The sequence below is a fragment of the Nicotiana attenuata genome, chromosome 5 (genome assembly GCF_001879085.1).
Source record: "Nicotiana attenuata strain UT chromosome 5, NIATTr2, whole genome shotgun sequence".
Lineage (NCBI taxonomy): Eukaryota > Viridiplantae > Streptophyta > Magnoliopsida > Solanales > Solanaceae > Nicotiana > Nicotiana attenuata.
In genome coordinates this window covers 19,169,448-19,192,333 of record NC_031993.1, presented here as the reverse complement: position 1 = coordinate 19,192,333, position 22,886 = coordinate 19,169,448, and the positions used below count along the sequence as shown (strand labels likewise).

General features: G+C 38.4%; 1 protein-coding gene across 1 annotated transcript; it reads left to right on the top strand.

The window, feature by feature from the left end:
- Positions 5,498-7,750, top strand: LOC109225442 (ABC transporter G family member 5). The gene has a single exon (XM_019390111.1). The coding sequence runs from the start codon at positions 5,708-5,710 to the stop codon at positions 7,613-7,615; it is 1,908 nt and encodes a 635-aa protein (XP_019245656.1). The 5' UTR covers positions 5,498-5,707; the 3' UTR covers positions 7,616-7,750.

Sequence of the window (22,886 nt, the reverse complement as noted above, 5' to 3'; positions counted from 1 at the left end):
GGAAATAGATTTCCAGGTTCGTGCCTCCATAGGCACGGTTTCAAAATAGCATCTACCCAACCACGGAAATTAGGAACGGGTTCCACATCTCCCATGGTTGCTACAAAAAAAGCAAAAATGAAATTAGAAAAGGAGTTGAAATAAAAAAAAACAGATACGGTAAGGAAGAAATACTTACGTGCAAGGTTCTATTTCTCAGGAAAGGGAATATTTGATTCACCCACCAAACCAACTGTGGGTACCGCAACGTAACAGGTGTACCAGCCTCGATCTTTATCATCTTCAGGGCTTACCAAAACCCTTTTACTTCTTGCAGTTAGGGTAAAAACACCATTGCGGAACAGCTTGGGGTGGTAAAGATGAATTAGATGGGAGAAGGTAAAGTCAACATCAACCTTTACTGATACATACCTTAAACAAGCTACTGCTCTCCATACGAGAGGGCCAACTTGAGCCAAACAAATTTTGAAGAAACGGCAGAAATCGAGTATGACTGAGTCGATAGCAGGAATAAATCTCAAAGTAAAGGGATAAGTATAAATAGAGGAAAAACCAATCCTATAAGAAGATATTCTCTGGTTTGGGTTAGGAATAACTATATGAAAGTCATCCCTCCAACGACAATCTTTTCGAACAGTGGAAATCAAGGGTTCAGTAATTAAAGAAGGATAGGTGTCAGCTCTCTCTAACTTAATTACTTGGTCACGAAGGGATTCTTTATCATGCTCGAAAGATAAGTCAGTTGGCACTATTTCTTCGATTAAAGGTTCTTGAATAGACTCAGAAGATTCTTTGCCTTTAGAAGAGGATCTATTAGTGAAAGAACCTCTAGAAATAGTGCCAGAGCTAGAAGAAGGAGTGATGGAACCAGAGGTACCACCACGAATGGATCCTAGGCCACGAAGCCTACCTCCTCTACCTCTTTTGTGTCTCACAGGGGCATTGGGGAAACTGTCAAGAATTGGGACTCTCCTAGGGTTGGGATTCGAAGATGACATGGTAGAAAGATGTAAACAGAGGAAGAAGTGAATAGGAGTAAATAGTGAAATATTTGGTAAAAATTTATGGAAGAAGGGTTAAGTTTATATATAAAAGCAACCGTCAAAAGCTAAGAAGTGTAATGATGGAAAGCCTATAATAAAGGCAACTATCACTTCGTGAATAGTGGAGTTGAAAAAGCCTTGAAAAAAGGCTGCAGAATTGCAGAGCTAATGAGAAGGTGACACGTATACAATGCATTAAACAGAAAAGACAACTGAAGCGTTAGTACTGTTATAGCATTGATTATGGCAAAAATTTCCTTTTTAATGAAAATCCACTTCCCAAATATTTAATTGATAAATAAATGGAAAGTGGGGGGACTATCTGTATTGGGAAAAAACTGAATTTATATATTGAAGATGACGTGTCATGACACGTGGATTGGTCAAATGGTCAAAACGTGGTAATCAGTTAGGAGGCACGAGCAACAACAGATGCGGGAGAAAAGATACTTAAAGGCACGAGCTATTATTCAAATGAAATGAGACTCGTACCTGTTCGAGTCATTTAAAGCTCGAAGATCAGAAGGAATTGAAGACATGAATCTGATAGCGTAAAAGAGTCCAAATTCAGCATTAAATGCCAAATACGTTAGAGAATTTGTATTTAATAGGAATGATTGAGTAACGTTTCTTTTAATGTCATTTATTGCTCGTAATTGCCTCATTAAGACAAAAGCATTACACTTTCTCTTAGAATTAACTATAAAAGGAGAAGGTCTCAACATCTGTAGGACACAAAATATCATTGAGATTATACTGAAATATATACTTATTCATTGCTTTATTGTTGTTCTCAAAGTCTCTCATTTCTTGATTATCAGTAACCCGATTTCTCTTAATTTCTAGCTTTAACCAAATATTCAGTTTTTTGGTTAAACACCAGTTTGATTATTTTTCATTTGCTGCGTACGTGAACATTTTTTTTGTTAATGAGTAGCGAGTGACTCATATTCTAAGACCTCTACCTGCTCAGATTACCATGTTAAAACGTGAAAGAGAATAAAAGTTCGTTCTATCTTAAAATTTAACTTTTAAATGAGATCATCACATAATTAAACAAAGTAGGGCAGAACGGCACCACAAAAGTGAATATAAGGGGCCATGGGAAGGTATACCTTGCTCCTAGTGGTGTTAAAAAGCATCACTTGTCAATAGAGATTTATTCATTTGTTCACTTATTCAAATATTGACATCGGCTATAAATTTTTTTGCATACACTACTGCAATGAGATTAATAGCATGTTTGGCCAAGCTGGAAAAATCAACTTATTTTGAGAATTCATTTGTGTTTGGCTAATTAAGCAGCAATTAGTGTTTGGCCAAACTTTTAAAAAGTGCTTCTAAGTGTATTTTTCTCAAAAGCGCTTCTCAAAATAGTACTTCTGGGAACAAGCTACTTTTTTCTATTTTTCCAAAACTGCATCTGCTTCTATTCAAAGCCATTTTTATTTTATTTTTTGCTAAAAGCTTGGCCAAACACTTTAACTTTAAAAAAATTGAAAAATATTATAAATATAATTCTATTTAAGGTGAATGTCTATATTCTAGAGAAATTCTAGGATTTGTTACTTGGTGGCTAAGTTAGTTTTCCCCCTATAAATAGAGGGGTTCTATTCCATTGTAATTCATCTCAAAATGAATAAGAATTCTCTCCCTACTTTTCTCCGCAATACGCTTCTTCTTCTTTTATTATTTCATAACACGTTATCAGTACGAGACTCTAAGTGATTGTCAATTGTTCCATGAACTTCCATCATGATTAAATTCTGGATTTAAGGTAAGTATTTTACTTTATTTTTCACTTTTAAATTCTTGACATTCTATAATTTTGTTTTAAATACAAGCAAAGACGATAAAGTTTGATTGTAACTCTAATGGAGTTTGAAAGAAATTATAACCACCCAAAGTGGTAAAATTTCTATGTCTTGCCATGATCAAATTCATGTATGATTGTGGGCAAAGAAGTGGAAACCCGTCCCATTGAATTTGCTTCATTCTCATTTCCTTAAGAGAATGTAGTAGCAATATGTAATAAGTCTGGAAAAAAACAAAATTATTACCGTAAAGGTATCAATGGATGTGGACGTGGTAATAGACGAAATTATAATCGTCATCATCGTGGTAATGAGAACAATAAGGATTCTCAAAATAATCCTTCACTTTGTGAAAGTAATTTTTGTCATCGATTTGACATGAGATTTTGTAAAGCACATATAGATGATTATGGTTCATTCATGAAATGAATGTGACAACAAGTGATTTATGAGTACATATTCATTCTTGAAAGAATATGAACGTGCTAGTGGTAGTGAATATACCACACTCACTTCTAGAATGCGAGGTTTGAGGAAAATAAGAAAATAATGTCATTATTATGGAATGAATAGTCATTTGTTAAGTACCTATTGTACGCCAAAATATTTTGGCAATGTGATTATTAAAGGACAACAGTAATGCAAAAAATATATCTTGCATACAATTTTGACCATAATGGTATAACTTTCTCATTAAAAGAGATATTCATTGTAAGGATTTTGATGAATATGTGGTAGTACAAAATTTATTGAGAGCTCTGTAAGAATCAATTATTACTATTTTGGAGGAATACAATTGATTATCATTTCAATTTATTGTGTCGTAGTAAGTCTCAAAGAAACTTAATTGACTTTCTAAAGTATTCGTGAAAGTGGTTGGTTATACTGAGACTATAAATAAAGGAAAGATTTAATATCTTTTATTACTACAACTTGTAGTGGGGTAATATATATGTAAAAAATTACCCGCTTTATTCTCCAGTTTGTACTACACAAATAAAAGAATACCACAATAAAGTAGATGTTTATTGATATAAAAACTCATACCATAATAAATTTGGAGTTTATTAATAATTGCAGATGTCATGGTGTAAACTTGAACTTTATCAATATTGATAATTTATTCAGTTGGCATAATTGGTTTAGCCATGTTAATTTATGAATGATGTGCAAAAATAAAAGATAATTCACATGGGTAAATATTAAAGAACTAATAAATTTTTTACTAATTCTCTTATGTTGCTTGTTCTTATTAATATATATACAAACTAAAATTGGGATTGAATCCCATGAATGCTGAAAATATCAAAAGTGAATATGGGCCCATTCACATGCCATGTATACCACATAAGATGCATCTATGAGATGGTTACATGTGCAATTATTATTAACTCGCAACATGATGTTTGCGAGGTGACTTGCTCAATAATTTAATTTAGAGCATATTCCAGATTATCTATTCAAGATAGTTAATCTTGATAAGTTGGTTTATTCCACAATTGGTTTAACAAAATGATTTATTGACTGCCTCCACTTAATAGCTTAACTATTGCTTATGAGAACAAAGTTATCTATATCAGTTTGATATACGTTATACACGAAAGTATATTACATTCTCCCCTCACAACTGGTTCATGGCCAGGAACCAAATAATTCCATCTTATTATTCTTGATGTGCGGTGTATATTTTGATTAACACCATAACACACAAAGATGGGTTCCCAAAGTTGAGGAAACAAGTTAGTTTTTCTAACATGAGTGGGAGACATGATAAACAGTTGAGAAAAAGTTACGTGGAATGAATTATCATTTGTACATCTAGATCCTCGAATAAGATAATATGAACTTGAAGTTCATAAAAAGATAACTCATCTGCAGTATGTCACAAAGCATGCCAGACGCATTTAACTATATTCTCACTGCAAATGCTCCTATTAGAATAAGTCCTAGAGGGACAAAGACTATGGTACGTTTAAAGCGTATAGACAATCAGTTTCAAATAAAACCCTTAATAAAGAAGATGAGCAAATGATCAAATGATCATAATAAGGAGGCAAGTGATCCAGGAGATCACATGACATAACACTTTATAAAATCTCAGGAGAGGTTCAGGTACCTGAATATATAAATGAAGAGATCTTTATGTTATGTCTTTATGAAAAATAAGGAGGTTGGAACCGATATAAAGTGTTCGCCGACTACATCTATGATAGCGCTATATATATATATATATATATATATATATATATATATATATATATATATATATATATATATATATATATATATATATATGAGGATCTTAAGTCTAGAAAAACAATTCAAGTAGAATTGATTTCATATGAAAGGCATATAGTATTAGGCATATAGTTAATGATATGTGAAATTAATTTTCGATAACTCATTTGTCTAGCATGATATGAAAACTTGATATGCATCTAATTAAATATATATTTTTTTTCGAAGGTGGTGAAGAACGACCTACAAGGCTATGAAATTGAAGCATCAATAATACTACTACTCTACACCCTATTGAATTGGAGTTCTAGGTTGTCATGCATGCTGACACGTGAACTAATTGCACAGAACAAATTCACGTGAAACTATCAAACAAAATCCCTTTGAAACTAGAGGTCATTATATTTTGATAACTTCCAGCCACTAACTGCCAATAGTTCTTGAATCTCATGAGCAAATAGCTGCTTTTTGATTAAAAATATTCAAATACAGAAACTAAGAACAGCTTATAGAGTACAAAACAAAACTTTAGAAACTTAGAAAAAGAGAGGTAAAAAGGTACACAAAGAACAAAGCAAATCTGTGAGTGGAGGTAGCTAGTTAACTTCTTCAATGAAGAAACAAGGTTGTGATATTGAAGCAATAGGAATCAACTACACAATCTATACACAAAAGAGAGAAAACCCTTTTAAAATCTTTAGTAAAAACCATCATCAGAAGTGTTCTAGAGGAGTTCAAGATTTACATGAAGTGAAGGAATTGGAAAAGGGAAGTATTCCTAAAGTTAGGCATGTGCTTAAGGATGTGAATTGCAGAGCAAAAGTAGGGGAAATTCTAGCCATTGTTGGTCCAAGTGGTGCTGGAAAATCTTCATTTCTAGAGATTTTGGCAGGCAAGATTGAACCACAAAATGGATCTATTTTTGTGAACCAAAAGCCAGTAGATAAAGCTAGGTTCAAGAAGTTTTCAGGCTATGTTACTCAAAAGGACACTCTTTTTCCTCTGTTAACTGTTGAAGAAACCTTGAGTTTTAGTGCAAAGCTAAGGCTAAGACTTCCTGGAACAGAATTGAGGTCAAGGGTAAAGTCTTTGATTCAAGAACTTGGCTTAGAACATGTTTCTGGATCCAGGATTGGTGATGATCGAATTCGAGGGATTTCGGGTGGTGAAAGGAGGAGAGTTTCCATTGGTGTTGAATTAATCCATGACCCTGGAGTTCTTATTCTTGATGAACCAACTTCAGGACTTGATAGTACTTCAGCTTTGCAAATCATTGACATGCTTAAAACCATGGCTGTAACTCGTAGTCGAACGATAATTCTAAGTATTCATCAGCCATGTTACAGGATCATGAAGCTGTTTAATTCAATCCTTCTTTTGGCTAATGGTACAACCTTGCATCATGGAACCATTGAACAGCTTAGTTTAAGGCTTATGTTAATGGGGTTGCAGCTTCCCCTTCATGTTAATATCCTGGAATTCGCTATCGAATCGATTGATACAATTCAAAAACAAAACCACACTACTCCTCAATCAGCACTCATGATCAAGAATTCAGGTAAGTTTACTCTGGAGCAACTTTTTCAACAATCTAAACTGATTGATGAAGACTTGTCTATGTCTATCCATGTTGGTAATGATTTCCCAAGTGGTTTTGCCAATTCAAGATTGCAAGAGATTGTAATTCTCACTGTTAGATTTTGGAAAATCATATACAGAACAAAGGAGCTTTTTGGTTGTAAGACACTCCAAATGTTGGTTTCAGGTCTTGTTTTAGGATCAGTTTTTTACAATCTTGAAGATAATTTAGTTGGAGCACAAGCAAGAGTAGGTCTATTTGCATTCATCTTGACATATCTGTTGTCAAGTACAACAGAAGCCTTGCCAATATTCTTGCAAGAAAGGGAGATACTAATGAAAGAAACTTCTTGTGGGAGCTATAGAGTTTCCTCCTATGCAATAGCAAATGGCATTGTTTACTTGCCATTTCTGCTCATTCTTGCATTGCTATTCTCAGTTCCATTATACTGGTTGGTTGGTCTAAATAAACAGTTTACTGCATTTATGCACTTTTTGCTCCTCATTTGGCTCATTCTCTACACAGCAAACTCAGTAGTTGTTTGCTGTAGTGCTTTAGTCCCAAACTTCATTATTGGAAACTCATTGGTTTGTGGTATGATGGGATCATGTGCATTGTTCTCAGGATACTTTGTTTCAAAGAATGAGATTCCAAATTATTGGATTGTAATGCATTATATATCATTGTTTAAGTATCCTTTTGAAGGGTTCTTGATTAATGAGTTCTCTGGATCTGGAAAATGCCTACAATACATGTTTGGGATGTGTTTGGCTAGAGGTGATCAAGTGCTTAAAGAGGAAGGATATGGTGGAGAAGAAAGTAGAAGAAAAAATTTGCTCATTATTGTATGTTTCATCTTGCTTTACAGGTTTATTTCTTATGTTATTCTCAGAATTAGATGCTCTCAAGGAGGATTCAAGAACATCCTCATTTCAAGATGATTCAAAGGGAAATGAAGTCAAGTGTATATACAAGTAACTTTGTGCAAAATATACAAGTTTGTAATATTGACTGTGTATTTTGTCAAAGGGACTTGCACTTTGATTGTTCTTTAAGGGTGAGAGATGTTAGATCAAGAAAGTAACAAGAAATCAAAAGGAAATAAACTAGTAGTATCCATTTCTTGATATGTTTTCATGAGGGGAACCTGCATGAGAACATTATACTAACAAATTACTTGCATTTTCTTTTTTGGTTAATTCCTTGGATTGTTCTTTTATCTTTCTAGTTATAGTATTTTCAGTAATTTCTGTCATTTCTTTTTCTCTTTATTTTTTGTATCAACGGAGCCATATTTGCTGAAATGTTGTACTGTATATATAAGTGAAAACTTTTTTTTTATATGTATATAAATAAATTATTATCCAAGACAGAAGAGAGCATTCTTTTTGAATTCCCTTGATGAAATTCCAGTTTCCATGGCTAAGGTGAAGTGTCTGGAGAACTAAAAATAAATAATAATGAACATATATTTACAAGACCATTCATCAAAATGTTTCATGTTTGTCATAATAAGTGAAGGATAATTTTTTTTTATCTTATGTATATTTCTTTGTTTTCCCTTCCTTACTTTCCAAACAGATATTTTTTTGTTCATTCTCTTTTATTTTTGGGTAAAGACAAAGGAACATCACGGACTCCCTTTGACAGTTTAGCTCATGCAATGTCTATATTCCGTACACACGTTTGTTCATAGCCACACATGTATATATCAAAACTAAATATAATAGTAAGTCATTTTCTCTACTGTTTTATTGTCTTTCCGATCCGTGACTTCTGCTCCTCTCTCACACAGACAGCTAATATTAAATCCCATCTATTTTTATTTGCGACAGTATTCTTTCCGCAGATCAATATTAATTTCTTAGTTCTCTATCGTTTCCTTCAATAACTGAATGAGAAAATCATATAATCATGCCAAAAGGTCGAAGAGCGCAAATTTGCATTTGGAATTTGTTTAACCATAAAATCGTACAATTGAATTTATACGTGGTTTATAGACAAGTGAATCGATTTGATCCTAAAATGATAAATACATTAAACAAGAATGTAAGACTTAGCGTTGAAATCGAGATAGAACAGCAGAAATCCTGGTACCGGGAGGCAGTAGTGACAATATTAATAAGCAAAAAGATAAAATAGTATTGAGCTTTGAACAGAGTATAGTATATGCTAGTCAGTCAATTTTTCCTCCTACAATGATTCTAGAGCTCACTATTTATAGTTGCACCTACGGAACAAAAGTCCTAGGATCAAACCCCTCTTTAATGACAATTATGAGGGACGTTGAAGAATGTGTAACAGTAGGCAGTGAATGTCATATTCTCTGTAACGGGTCATGTACTTAATGCTAAAGAATATTCTCCATTAAACGCTACCAGATGGCAGGCATTTACTTCGCCTTTATGAATATCATTCTCTTCGGTAACAAACGAGATCGTTGCCTTCGAACCCGATTGTCTTCTATTTTCGGCTCCACGTGTTGTTTTATCATGCGAGCATTTAATATGAACATATTTTACCCTATACAGAGTTTCTTTAGTTTTTTCTTTCCATCCAAAAATAATAATTTTTGTTGTTATTTTTCTCTTCATTCTTCAAAGATAATGCAACAACAACAACAACTGACACAATTCTCATTCAAATCTATCTCAATCCAACATTATACAAAATAAAAACAAAGAATACTAGAAATTTTATATATTTCCTACTAGTATAAAGATCTCTAATAGGAATAAAAGACTCTTAGAAAGCTGTTGCGACCCAAAATTCATCTAGTGGTGATAGCACCTAACTCAACCTGCTAGGTAAGCCAAATAACAGTCAATACAGTTCTAATGAAATAAAAGTGGTCAACAAATGATATAACTGAATTTCATACAATATCCCAAGAACTGGTAGTACAAGTCACGAGCGATTACGAATAAGATTACAATTTCAGTTTGAGAAAAGATACATAATCTGTTCGAAATTTACATGAACAGAAATATAAATCCTAAACAACCAAAAACAATTAGTAGCTGGTATCTGGAGTGCGGATACATTTTCAATACAAGGCTCCGACTTCCACAACTACACAGCTCCAAGATCTGCACGCAAGTTGCAGAAGTGTAGTATGAGTACAATCAATCCCATGTACCCAGTAAATATCTTGACTAATCTCGGTGAAGTAGTGGTGAGGTTTTTAAGTCAAAAGAAACTCACGAATATAACATGTGTAGTAAATTTGCAATAGAAACAATGCTAGAAATAATAGAGAAGATTACAGTTCCCAAAATTCACTAGTCATGATGGCACCTAACCCAACCCGCTAGGTAAGCCAACTAATAACTATTCAATTTCAATAATGCTAATAAGTCAATTAAACAAAATAAATTATCTGGATCTATTACATTTCCCAAGGACTGGCAGTACAAATCATGAGCTTCTAAGAATAGAGTTTATAAAGTTGATATGAAGAAAATACGTATTCTGTTTGAAAAGTACATAAACAGAATTTTAATAATCTAAGGCTACCATGAACAAGAGGCAGCTACAGCAGGAACGCAGGTACGCCTTCGAATCCAACAACCATCGAACGTTGTAACATCGGCATCCGAGATCTGTACGCAATGTGCATGAAGTGCAATATGAGTACAATCGACCCTATGTACTCAAAAAGTAACAAACCTAACTTCAGGTTGAAAGCAGTGACGAGCTAGAACAAAGGTCAGGTCCAACACCAATAACCAACAGCAGTTCATACAACATAGAGCATATAAACAAAGAAATAATCTCAAAGATAAAAATGTTCAGCCTTTGCACAATTTTCCGAAAATAATTCCACTTTTCGGAATATCAGTGAAAAACCCAAATCCTTTATCGAAATCATCGAAAAATTTTGAGATAGTTTAAAAACTGTAATTTTCCTGAAAAATCCTTTCCACAATACATAAAAATGTTTCATTTCCTTTCCAAATAACGAGTGTGAAATACCACTCTATGCCCACATATCAATGTGTGTAAAAAGTCATGAATGATGTGATGCCGTACAACATGAGGAAAATGCGTCTCTATGCAGGTATGCCATGTATCTCATAGATGATCATGTACTCACACTCTTAGAGTACTCAACCTCACTGTATCACACTTTCCACTCATCATATTCAACCACTCGGTACTGTATATGGCCCATACGGCCCAGGAAAATCCATCCCGGAACATATACAACACTGACTATAAGTCACCCAGTACCGAGGAAAAAGGGCAATCCAACCCTGTGGAGAAATCCATCTCCAAGTGTCAAGTACTTCGGACAAATCCATGTCCAGGGAAATCCATCTCTCAATAATATATAAATGCTCAACCACTTGGTACTGTATATGGCCCATGCAGCCCAGGGAAATCCATCCCGGAACATATACAACACTGACTATAAGTCACCCAATACCGAGGAAAAGGGCAAATCCAACCCTATGGAGAAATCATCTCCAGATATCAAATACTTCGGACAAATCCATGTCCAGGGAAATCCATCCCTCAATAATATCATCCGCGCTCACTAGGGGTGTACAGACTCCGGAGGGGCTCCTTCAGCCCAAGCGCTATAACAAGCCAATCATGGCATAAATCAATAAAACATGCTGCGGCGTGCAGCCCGATCCCACAATTGTCACTCATAATCAGGCTCTCGTCCTCACTCAATCATCAATCTATCCAGTCTCACCCACGAGCTCACAATGTCATGAAAACTGACCCGGAATAATGATATGACGTATCAATAAGTAACAAGTGAGACTAAGATATGATATGAATGCATGAATGTGACTGAGTACGAAATATCAATGAAATCAATTAGATGACAGCAAGAAGCGACCGCTAGGGGTCCCAACAATATCGGCATAAAGCCTAAACATGATATCTACCATGATGTACAGCTCAATTACTTTATCACATGGTGAAAAACACAAATATCAACGAAGTGGGCCACTAAACAGTGCCCTGGAAACAATAGAGTCACAAATCACAGGGTGCACACCCACACGCCCGTCACCTAGCATGTGCGTCACCTCAACACCAATCACATAACACATAATTCGAGGTTTCATACCCTTAGCACTAAGTTTAGAAGAGTTACTTATCTCAAACAAGCAAATTCCAAATGCCGAGCAAGCCAAGCGATGCTCCAAGAGTGTCATTTCATGCGTAGCGACCTCCGAACGACTCAAAACTAGTCAAAAGCAACTCAAACACATCAAATAATGCTAAAGGAACCAATCCCAATCGAAAAAGGTCGAATCTTTAATCAAAAGCCCAAAATCGGCCAAATAGCCCAACCTGGGCTCGCACCTCGGAAACCGACAAAATTTACAAAATTCGATAACCCATTCAATTACGAGTCCAACCATACTAGTTTCACTCAAATCCGACTCCAAATTGGTGTTCAAAACTCCAAAATTCACTTTATGAAATTTTAGACAAAACCCCCAAGTTTCACTTTGAAATCATCAATCAAATGCCAAAAACGAAGATAGATTCATGAAATATAACCAAAATCGAGTATAGAACACTTACCATAATCCATATGGTGAAAATCGCCTCCAAAAATTATACAAATCCAAGCTCCCCAACTCAAAATATGACCAAATGAACAAACCTTCCATATTAAGTAATTTTGCCCAGTTGTTCTGCCTCGTTTTGCATTCCAAACGATCCCGAAACTTTCTTTTGATGCCTCCAATGGACTCCTTGTGAAATTTCAGTCAAGATAGGCTTTTGAATCACTCCATTTGACTTTATAATGAAGGAGATATGTTGGTTTCAATAGTTGGAAATAGTGCAGATTTTTAAATACGAAGCAGTGGCAATTTCGTAATTAATATGGAAAAAAGCTGGGACCCAATTCTTAGTAAAATGACCATAAAATCCTCATACGATGTCCAAATTCTACGATTCTTTTTTCTATTCCTCGGTAATTACGACACGAATCTAATGCTTCAACCAAAATAGAAATTGGAGCTCATTTGCTTAATTTGGTACCATTTATGCTTGAAGAAACGACGTCGAAACATAAGAAAAACGAGCGCAACACAGCCCAAACTTATTCGAAACTCGCCCGAGCCCCTCGGGACCCCGTGAGAACATACCAGCAATCCCATAATATAATACGGACCTACTCGAGACCTCAAATCACGTATAACAACATCGAAACGATGAAACACACCTCAACTCAAACTTAATGAACTTTCGAACTTTCGACTTCCAAAACTCGCGCCGAACATATCAAATCAACTCAGAATGAACTCAAATTTCGTACACAAGTTCTAATACATCATAAGCAGCTACTCGTTCCCCCAAACTACCGAGCAAAGTGCAAATACTCAAAATGACCGGTCGAGTCATTACAAGAACAATTATATGAAGCAGTAATGATTGCAGAAAGAAATCATGGCCAGTTCTCTCAATATCACAACCAATCATTTTCTTAAAGCGATAACCATCAAACAAAAATAGTAAATCAACGTACTTCACAATATGAGGAATGTGTTTAAGAAATCAAATGGCACGACAACACCCTTCGTACATCTATCTTATCCTCACAAAATATATGGATGTATGTCAAATAAATTGGCACAGCAATACCCGTGCATTTATCTCATCCTCACCGAGCATATTTATAATAGTACCAACCACATAAAAGAAATGCCAATAATAGTAACTACGAAGTAGAGAGTACATATAGCAACAATAAACAAGTCGGAAGCATATGGAAAACAGTAATAAACGAGATAGGACAATAGAGTTGAATGAATTAATAAATCAAATAAACAGACCAACAACTCCAGATTTGCAACTTAATCACATTAAAAAACAGAGAAGGCAGAACAAATTAGCAACACAAAAAATCCAGATTAACTAATAGTAATTTATATTAATGTACTTGAATACTTGAATTTATACTAATACGATTTTTTAATAGTAGAGTTTAACGAATTAGTAAGTCAAACAAACAAAGCAACAACTCCAAAGTTTTACTTTTCAACAATAGAATTGAACGAATTAGCAAGTCAAAAAAATAGAGCAGCTACTCCAGATTTGCAACTTAATTTATTCTAATAGTACTTTTATCTAATAGACTTGAACGAACTAATAACTCAAAGATAAAGAGCAATAAATTCAGATTTGCAAGTTAAGAAACGGAGAGCAAAACAAACTAGTAAGAAAATAATATATTTTTAATACTTTTCATCTTGTAGAACCAATTCAATCAAGAAAGTGTCTGAATTATAACGATCTGGTACTTTCCACAAATGGACAATCCGAACTTTCAACTTTCATTGCATTTTCGAAACTGTTATATCCTTAATAAAATTATTGTGAATAGCCATTTTTTGCATAAGCCCTTTGTTTTCTTGAATTCTTGATAGCAGTAGGATGATTAGAGTTTAAGTATCGCGCATCAGTAGAAGAAATGTAAGTTGACAGTTTTGAGCAGTTGTTACTGAGTATAGTGGATTTCAATCGTGAGTTTCAATTGCGGTTTAGATAGTTGAGGATACTCTGACTATCGTTATTTTCCAGATATAATATAGGGCAAGTGAAATATAATTTTTTTAAAATAATATTGTGGATTAAACGACTATTCACATATAAAATCATTTAATTCTTAAAATATAATTTATTTATTTTTGAAATTTCTAGTGAAGTTTGTAGGACATTTTTTACTCCTAAATAAACTTTTAGTTCCTAATTAGTTGGAGCAATGTCCTAAAATGCCAAATGGCATATTGGCATGATGCTATTTGACATAACGAGATTGTTTTTTCTTCTACTTTTAATTATAAATACATAAATTTAGGACTTCTCTCTTTTTGTTACTTATAAAAATATTTGAAGATTGTGTTTTTTTTTCGTTTGAATTTCTTGTCCAATACTCACCAAAAAAATAGTAAGAGATTAAGAACAAAAATAACAAAAAAGCAAACTCTTTTGTAAATCCAAACTCAATACTTTTTGAATCTACTTCATGGTCTGCGAAAAGTAAAATGGGGGATCAGAAATAGTCAGATTTACAATTGGTAATTGAAAAATAGCAACAGTTTCAAAAGAAATCGAAGGTTAATAACTTTTTCATGTAAAGATAAAATCTGAACAAAAACACCCTTAAAAATCTGAAAAAATTCCAGCATAATATGAGGGAGTTCGAACTTTTTACATATGAGATTCCAACATAATGTGATGGAATTTCACAGTGTGCCGGAGTTCCAACATAATATGCTGAAAGTTTAAACGCAGGAGCTCCATAATCCAACATACTATGCTGGAACTTTCCGTGTGCTGAAGTTCCAACATAATATGCTGGAAGTTTATACGCAAGAGCTCCATAATCCAGCATATTATGTTGGAACTTTTCGTGTTTCAGCAAAATAATGGTTATTTTTCTGTCACGACCCAAATCTCTCTCTGTAAGGTGTCGTGACGACACCTAGTCTCTAAGACTAGGTAAGCCTAATAGTTGCGGAATGACTGAACAATAACAGAAACAATGGCCAAAACTTAACAACAACAGATATATATATATATATATATATATATATCTAAATAAGCTGGAAAACTGGTGCTCGACATGTACAAGTAAAACCACAATACTTAGTATAAACAACTCCCAAAGACCCGGTAGTCACAAGTCACAAGCTCTATGGAAATGTTCTAACTATCTTTATACATCAATGTCTAGGAAAAATAAAGAAGAAACGACATAAAGGGATAGAGGGGGACTCCGAGGTCTGCGGACGCTGGCAGATATACCTTGAAGTCTCCGAAGTAGCATCAAGTACACTCGACTAATAGTGAGGCTGGTAGGAGGTACCTGGGTCTGCACACAAAACATGTGCAGAAGAGTAGCATGGGTACACCACAACGGTACCTAGTAAGTGTCAGGCCTAACCTCGGTAGAGTAATGACGAGGTCAGGTCAGGGCCTTACTGGGATATAATAATAAGATAGAAGAATAAAAATATAATGTAAGACTGAGAATTTAACAAAGAGAATTTACAGAAAAGTAATAACACAGCACATAGAGGTAAACAACAGGGGCGCTCCCGAGATACCGTCTCGTAGTCCCAAAAGTAAATATTCAACAGGGGATCTCTCGAGGTACCGCATTGTAGTCCCAAAAATAAATATGCAAGGGGATCTTCCGAGGTACCGCCTCGTAGTCCTAAAAGTAAATATGCAAGGGGATCTCCCGAGGTACAACCTCGTAGTCCCAAAAGTAAATATTCAAGGGGATCTCCCGAGGTACTGCCTCGTAGTCCCAAAAGTAAACACACAGCTCGAAACCGATGGAAACAACAATTTACAGCAAGAATCCTACAGTTTAAGACTAATACAAATCAAGGAAAAACAGGAATTCAACTAAGCAAGCTGCAAAGATTTCAAATAAGTATTTAAGACACGTAGACATGCGATATTAGGCTAAACAGGATAACTACATGTGCTGGGATGACTCATTTAAGATATAACAGGTAACTGTTCAGTAAAAACCAAATTTTCAACAATTAGCTAGTGTACGCACTCGTCACCTCGCGTACACGGCACTCACATATCACAGAATTATCACAACAGTACCAAATCCTAAGGGGAATTCCCCCACACAAGGTTAGGCAAGTCACTTACCTCGAAGCAAGCTCAATCAATCATTAAGAATGCCTTTTTCTCAACTTTCCGACTCCGAATGGCCCAAATCTATCCATAAGCAATTTCATACCATAAATATAACTATAAAAAACTAATCTAATTAATGAAATCAAGACTTTAACAAGAAATTAGAAATTCGCCCCAAAAAGTCTACCCGGGCCCATGTCTCGAAATCGGGTAAAAGTCACAAAATATGAACACTCATTCAACCAGGAGCCCACCCATACCAAAATTACTCAAATCCGACACCAAAATCTCATCAAATCCCCAGAATTCGGTTGAAGAACTTTCCCACTTTTTTTCCAAATTTCTCAACACAAAACCTTAATTAAATGATGAAATTAACGATGGATTAATGGATATTAATAAAAAAAACAAGTCAAGAATCATCACTCAATTGTTGCCTCTGAAAAGCCCTCAAAATCTCGCCTAAATCCGAGCTCTCTATCTCAAGTTATGATGAAAATGGCAAACCCTCGATTTTGAATGTTTATATCTGCCCAGGTGAATCCTTCTTCGGGAACGCGGTCTCACTCTCGCGTTCGCGTAGCAAAAATAGCTACTGAGCAAAAAATCCTTCTACGCGGACGTGAGGACCCGCTCGCGAACGCGACCCCTACTACGTGAACGCGTAGAACAAATGCTTTGGGGTCCCAGCTGCCTCTACTTCCTCTACGCGAACACGATACCCTTCACGCGTTCGCGAAGACCTTCGCGAACGCAGCTCCCACTTTGCGAACGCGAAGCACAAATTCTCACCTACCACCAGCTCCCCTTCGCGACCGCGGAACTCCCCCCGAGAATGCGAAGGAGGAAACCAGCAACTGAAACACCAGATTTTCTGCAATTCCAACAAGTCCAACTCTAGTCCGTTTACCACCAGGAATCCACCCGAGGCCGCCGGGACCTCAACCAAACATACCAACAAGTCCTAAAACATCATACAAACTTAGTCGATCCTTCAAATCACATCAAACAACGCTAAAAACATGAATCGCACTCCAATTCAAACTTAATGAACTTTGAAACTTCAAACTTCTACAACCGATGCCGAAACCTATCAAATCACGTCCGATTAAGCTCAAAATTTGCACACATGTCATATTTGGCATTACAAACCTACTCCAACTTCCGGAATCGGATTCTGACCCTGATATGAAAAAGGCCATTCCAGGTCAAACTTCCCAAAAATCCAAAATTTGCCTTTTCAAGCCTAATTCAACTACGGACCTCCAAATCACAATCCGGACACGCTTCTCAAAATCACCCAACGGAGCTATCGGAAACCGATGAAACTCCATTTTGAAGTCATCTTCAAACAATTCCAACTTCGGTCAAAATCCTAGGACTTAAGCTTCTGTTTTAGGGACTAAGTGTCCTATTTCACTACAAAAGCAAACACAAATCCTCCCGGTAAGTCACATAAGCATAAAATGGTACAGGGGAAGCAGTAAATAGGGGATCGCGGCTAATACTCTCAAAACGACTGGACGGTTCGTTACATCCTCCCCCTCTTAAAACAATCGTTCGCTCTCGAACGAGTTAGAGACATACCTGAAGTGGTGAAAAGATGAGGATAACGGCTGCGCATATCATGCCCGGACTCCCAAGTCGCCTCCTTGACCTGTTGATCCCTCCACTGAACCTTCACTGAAGCAATGTTCTTTGACCTCAACTTTCGAACCTGCATGTCCAAATAGCCACCGGCTCCTCAACATAGGATAAATCCTTGTCCAACTGGACTGAGCTCAAATCCAACACATGAGACGGATCGCCGTGATACTTTCGAAGCATAGAGACGTGAAACACTGGATGAACTCCTGCTAGGCTGGGAGGCAAGGAAAACTCATAAGCAACCTCCCTAACTCTCCGTAACACCTCGAACAAGCCAATAAACCTTAGGCTCAGCTTGCCCTTCTTCCCGAACCTCATAACACCCTTCATGGGTGATACCTGGAGCGGGACCCGCTCTCCAAATAACTCTTCTGTCTGGACTGTGCTGTACAAAGTCGATCCTAAATCACCTTAACCTTCTCCAAAGCATCCTGAACCAAGTTTGTACCCAATAGCCTAGCCTCGCTCGGCTCGAACCAACCCACTAGAGACCAGCACCGCCTACCCTGCATAGCCTCATATGGCGCCGTCTGAATGCTCGACTGATTACTGTTGTTGTAGGCAAACTCCGCAAGTGGAAGGAACTGATCCCAAGAATCCCCAAACTCCATCACACACGCACGGAGCATATCATCTAGTATCTGAATAGTACGCTCAAACTGCCCATCCGTTTGAGGGTGAAATGATATGCTCAACTCAGCCTGAGTACCCAACTCATGATGTATGGCCCTCTAGAACTATGATGTAAACTGCATACCCCGACCAGAGATGGTAGATACCGGCACGCCATGAAGTCTAACAATCTCGTAGATATAAACTCGAGCCAGCTGCTCGAAAGAATAAGTAGTCATCACAGGGATGAAATGAGCTGACTTGGTCAGCCTATCCATAATCACCCAAACTGCATCAAACTTCCTCTGAGTACGTGGAAGCCCAACAATGAAATCCATAGTGATCCTCTCCCATTTCCACTACGGAATATCTAACTTCTGAAGCAATCCACTTGGGCGCTGATGCTCATACTTCATCTGCTAGTAATTTAGACACCGAGCTACATACTCTACTATGTCCTTCTCCATTCTCCTCCACCAATAATATTGTCTCAAGTCTTGATACATCTTCGCGGCACCTGTATGAATGGAGTACCGCGAACTGTGAGCCTCCTGGAGAATAAACTCACGCAAACCATCTACTTTGGGAACAGATAGCTTGCCATGTATCCTCAATGCACCATCATCTCCAATAGTGACCTCCTTAGCATCACCATGCTGAACCGTGTCCCTAAGGACAAGCAGATGGGGGTCATCATACTGAAGCTCCCTGATACGATCATAAAGAGAAGACTGAGAGACCACATAAGACAAAACTCGACTCGGCTCAGAAATATCCAATCTAACAAACTGGTTGGCCAAGGCTTGAACATCCAACGCCAATGGCCTCTCTGCTGCTGGTAGATATGCTAAGCTCCCTAAACTCTCCGCCCGGCGACTCAAGGCATCGGCCACCACATTGGCCTTCTCGGGATGGTATAGAATAGTGATATCATAATCCTTAAGCGGCTCCAACCACCTCCGCTGACGCAAGCTAAGATCCCTCTGTTTGAACAGATGCTGCAAACTTCGGTGATCAGTGTAGATCTCACAAGGGACACCGTACAAATAGTGCCGCCAAATCTTCAAGGCATGAATCATAGCTGCTAACTCAAGTTCATGGACATGATAGTTCTTCTCATGCACCTTCAGCTACCTAGACACGTAGGCAATCACCCCACCGTCCTGCATCAACACCGCGCCGAGGCCAATTCGCGACGTATCATAATATACAGTATAAGACCCCGAACCTGTTGGCAATACCAATATTGGGGCCGTAGTCAAAGCTGTCTTGAGCTTTTGAAAGCTCTCCTCACACTCCTCTGTCCACCTGAACAGAGCACCCTTCTGGGTCAGCCTGGTCATAGGTGCTGCAATAGATGAGAAACCCTCTACAAATCGACAGTAATACCCTGCCAAACCAAAAAAACTCCGGATCTCCGTAGCTGAGGACGGTCTGGGCTAACTCTGCGTTGCCTCAACCTTCTTCAGATCCACCTAGATCCTATCACTCGACACATGACCAAAAAATGCCACTGAGTCTAGCCAAAACTCACATTTTGTGAATTTTGCATATAACTTATTTTCTCTCAAGGTCTGGAGCATAGTCCTCAAGTGCTGCTCATGATCCTCCCAAGTCCAGGAGTACACTAGAATGTCATCAATAAATACGATGACGAATGTGTCATGATAGGGCCGGAACACACTGTGCATCAAGTGCATGAATGTTGTTGGGGCATTGGTCAGCCCAAATGACATTACAAGGAAATCGTAGTGACCATACCGAGTCCTGAAAGCAGTCTTCGAGATATCTGGCTCCCAAATCGTCATTTGATGACAGCCTGAACGCAAGTCAATCTTGGAAAACACTTTGGCACCCTGTAACTGATCAAATAGGTCATCAATACGAGGCAATGGATATCTGTTCTTCATTGTAACTTTGTTCAAGTGGCGATAATCTATGCACATACGCATAGAACCATCGTTCTTCTTCACAAACAAGACCAGAGCTCCCCATGGCGACACACTGGGCCGAATGAAGCCCTTATCAAGCAACTCCTGTAACTGCTCCTTCAACTCAGGAGGAGCCATACGATATAGAGGAATAGAGATGGGCTGAGTGCCCGGTAACAAATCAATACTGGAGTCAATATCCCTGTCCGGCAGCATGCCCGGAAGATCAGCTGGAAATACATCTGGATAATCCCTCACTATTAGAACTGACTCAACTATAAGGGTATCAATACTAACATCTCTCGCATAAGCTAGGTACGTGTCACACCCTTTCTCAACCATTCGTTGAGCCTTCAGGAATGGAATAACTCTGCTAGGAGTGTAATCTAAGGTAACTCTCCACTCTAACCGTGGTAATCCTAGCATAGCCAGTGTCACGGTCTTGGCGTGACAATCAAGAATAGCATAATGGGGCGACAACCAGTCCATGCCCAAAATAATATCAAAATATACCATACTGAGCAATAATAAATCGGCTGTGGTCTCAAAACCACTAAGAACAACCAAACACGACCGATACACATGGTAAACAACAATAGAATCTCCCACATGTGTAGACACATAAACAGGAGAACTCAAAGAATTACGGGATACGCCCAAATACGGAGCAAAATAAGATGACACATAGGAATAAGTGGAGCCTGGATCAAGTAAGACTGACGCATCTTTATGACAGATTGGAACAATACATGTAATGACAGAGTCGGATGCAACTGCCTCTGCACCAGCAGGAAGAGCATAATATTTGTCCTGGACTCCCCCTCTTAGGGCAACCTCTACTTGCCCGACCTCCACCTCGAGCTGGCTGAGAAGGCAGAGTGGTAGCTAGTGCTGTAATCATAGCCTGGGGATCCGGTGGAGCACGCAGTGCCTGAGTAGTCTGTGGAGGTACACCCCTCCTAAGTCTGGGGCAATCCCTCACCATATGGTGAGTGTCGCCACACTCAAAACAAGATCTCGGAGGGTGTGGCTGTTGTGGCTGGCTCGGGCCAGGTCGGCTGGACTGATCGCTGAAAGCACCCCGTGCAGGAGGTGCACTAGACAATAGTGGTGCATAATAAGGATCCTGGGGCCTAGGAGGGGCCGGAATACCCTGGCGGCTGGAAGTGCTGAATGAATAGGGTGACTCACATAGCCCTTACCATGACGAGCTGCCGCTGGGGCACGAGTACCACTATAAGTGCCAGACTCTCGAGACCTCTTGGCCTCCCTCTCCTATCTCTCCCGAGTCAGAATACCCTCCAATATCCTAGCAATCCCCACAACCGGCTGGTATGCAATATCCATCTCCAACTCTCGGGCCATGCTAAGTCTGATGCTGGGGTTGAGCCCCTCGATAAATCGACGAACCCTCTCTCGAACTGTAGCAACCAAGGCTGGTGCATTCCTGCTAAATCACTAAACCGAACCGCATACTCTGACACACTCATAGAACCCTGGCACAACTTCTCAAACTCTGTGCGCCATGCATCTCGGAGACTCTCCCTCAAGAACATATCCGAGAATTGCGTCCAAGTGAGTGAAGCTGCCTCGGCCGGACTACCCAACTCATAATTACGCCACCACAGATAGGCCACTCCTCTAAGCTAGAATATAGGGAAAGAAATCCCACTCGACTCAGCTACACCCATAGTACGGAGGATATAGTGACACTCCTCAAGAAAGCCCTGGGCATCCTCGGACGCCAATCCACTGAAAGTAGAAGGGTGGTACTTCTTGTACCTCTCGAGCTTGAGCTGCTCCCCCTCAGAATCTGCTGCCCTACCCTCGGGCCGAACTGGGGCTACCGACTGCACTGGTATGACCTATGGAACTTAGTCGACCTGAACTCGTTGCTCTAGGTGCGGGTCTGTGCTCCTCCCCCGGCCTGAGATGTGGCAAGAGCAAGTGGGATCAACCCTGTATGAGCCAAAGTGCCAAACATGCTCAGAAACTGTGCAAGGGTCTCCTAAAGAGCCAGTGCAGTAACAAGCATCTCAGGTGCCTGTGCTCCGGCTGAAGCTACTGGTGGCTCCTCTGTAGCAGCTCGTGCAGGTGCTCTGGCTACACCACGTGGACGTTCTCAGCCTCTTCCTCGGCCCGGCCTCTCGCGGCTCTAGCAGGAGGCGCGGGTGCCTGGTCATCTTATCCAGCTGTACGTGTTCTCACCATCTGTGAGAGAATAGAAGGCAGAAGTTTAGAATTCTGAAGTCAAAAATTTCACACGACAAGGACTCAAGAAGAGAAAGTTTTCCTAACAATTCCATAGCTTCCCGAAGATAAGTACAGACGTCTCCGTACCGATCCGCGAGACTCTACTAAACCTGCTTTTGACTCA

Excerpts from the sequence above, each read along its gene's own strand:
- LOC109225442 (XM_019390111.1), top strand. The coding sequence starts at position 5,708 with ATGAAGAAACAAGGTTGTGATATTGAAGCAATAGGAATCAACTACACA.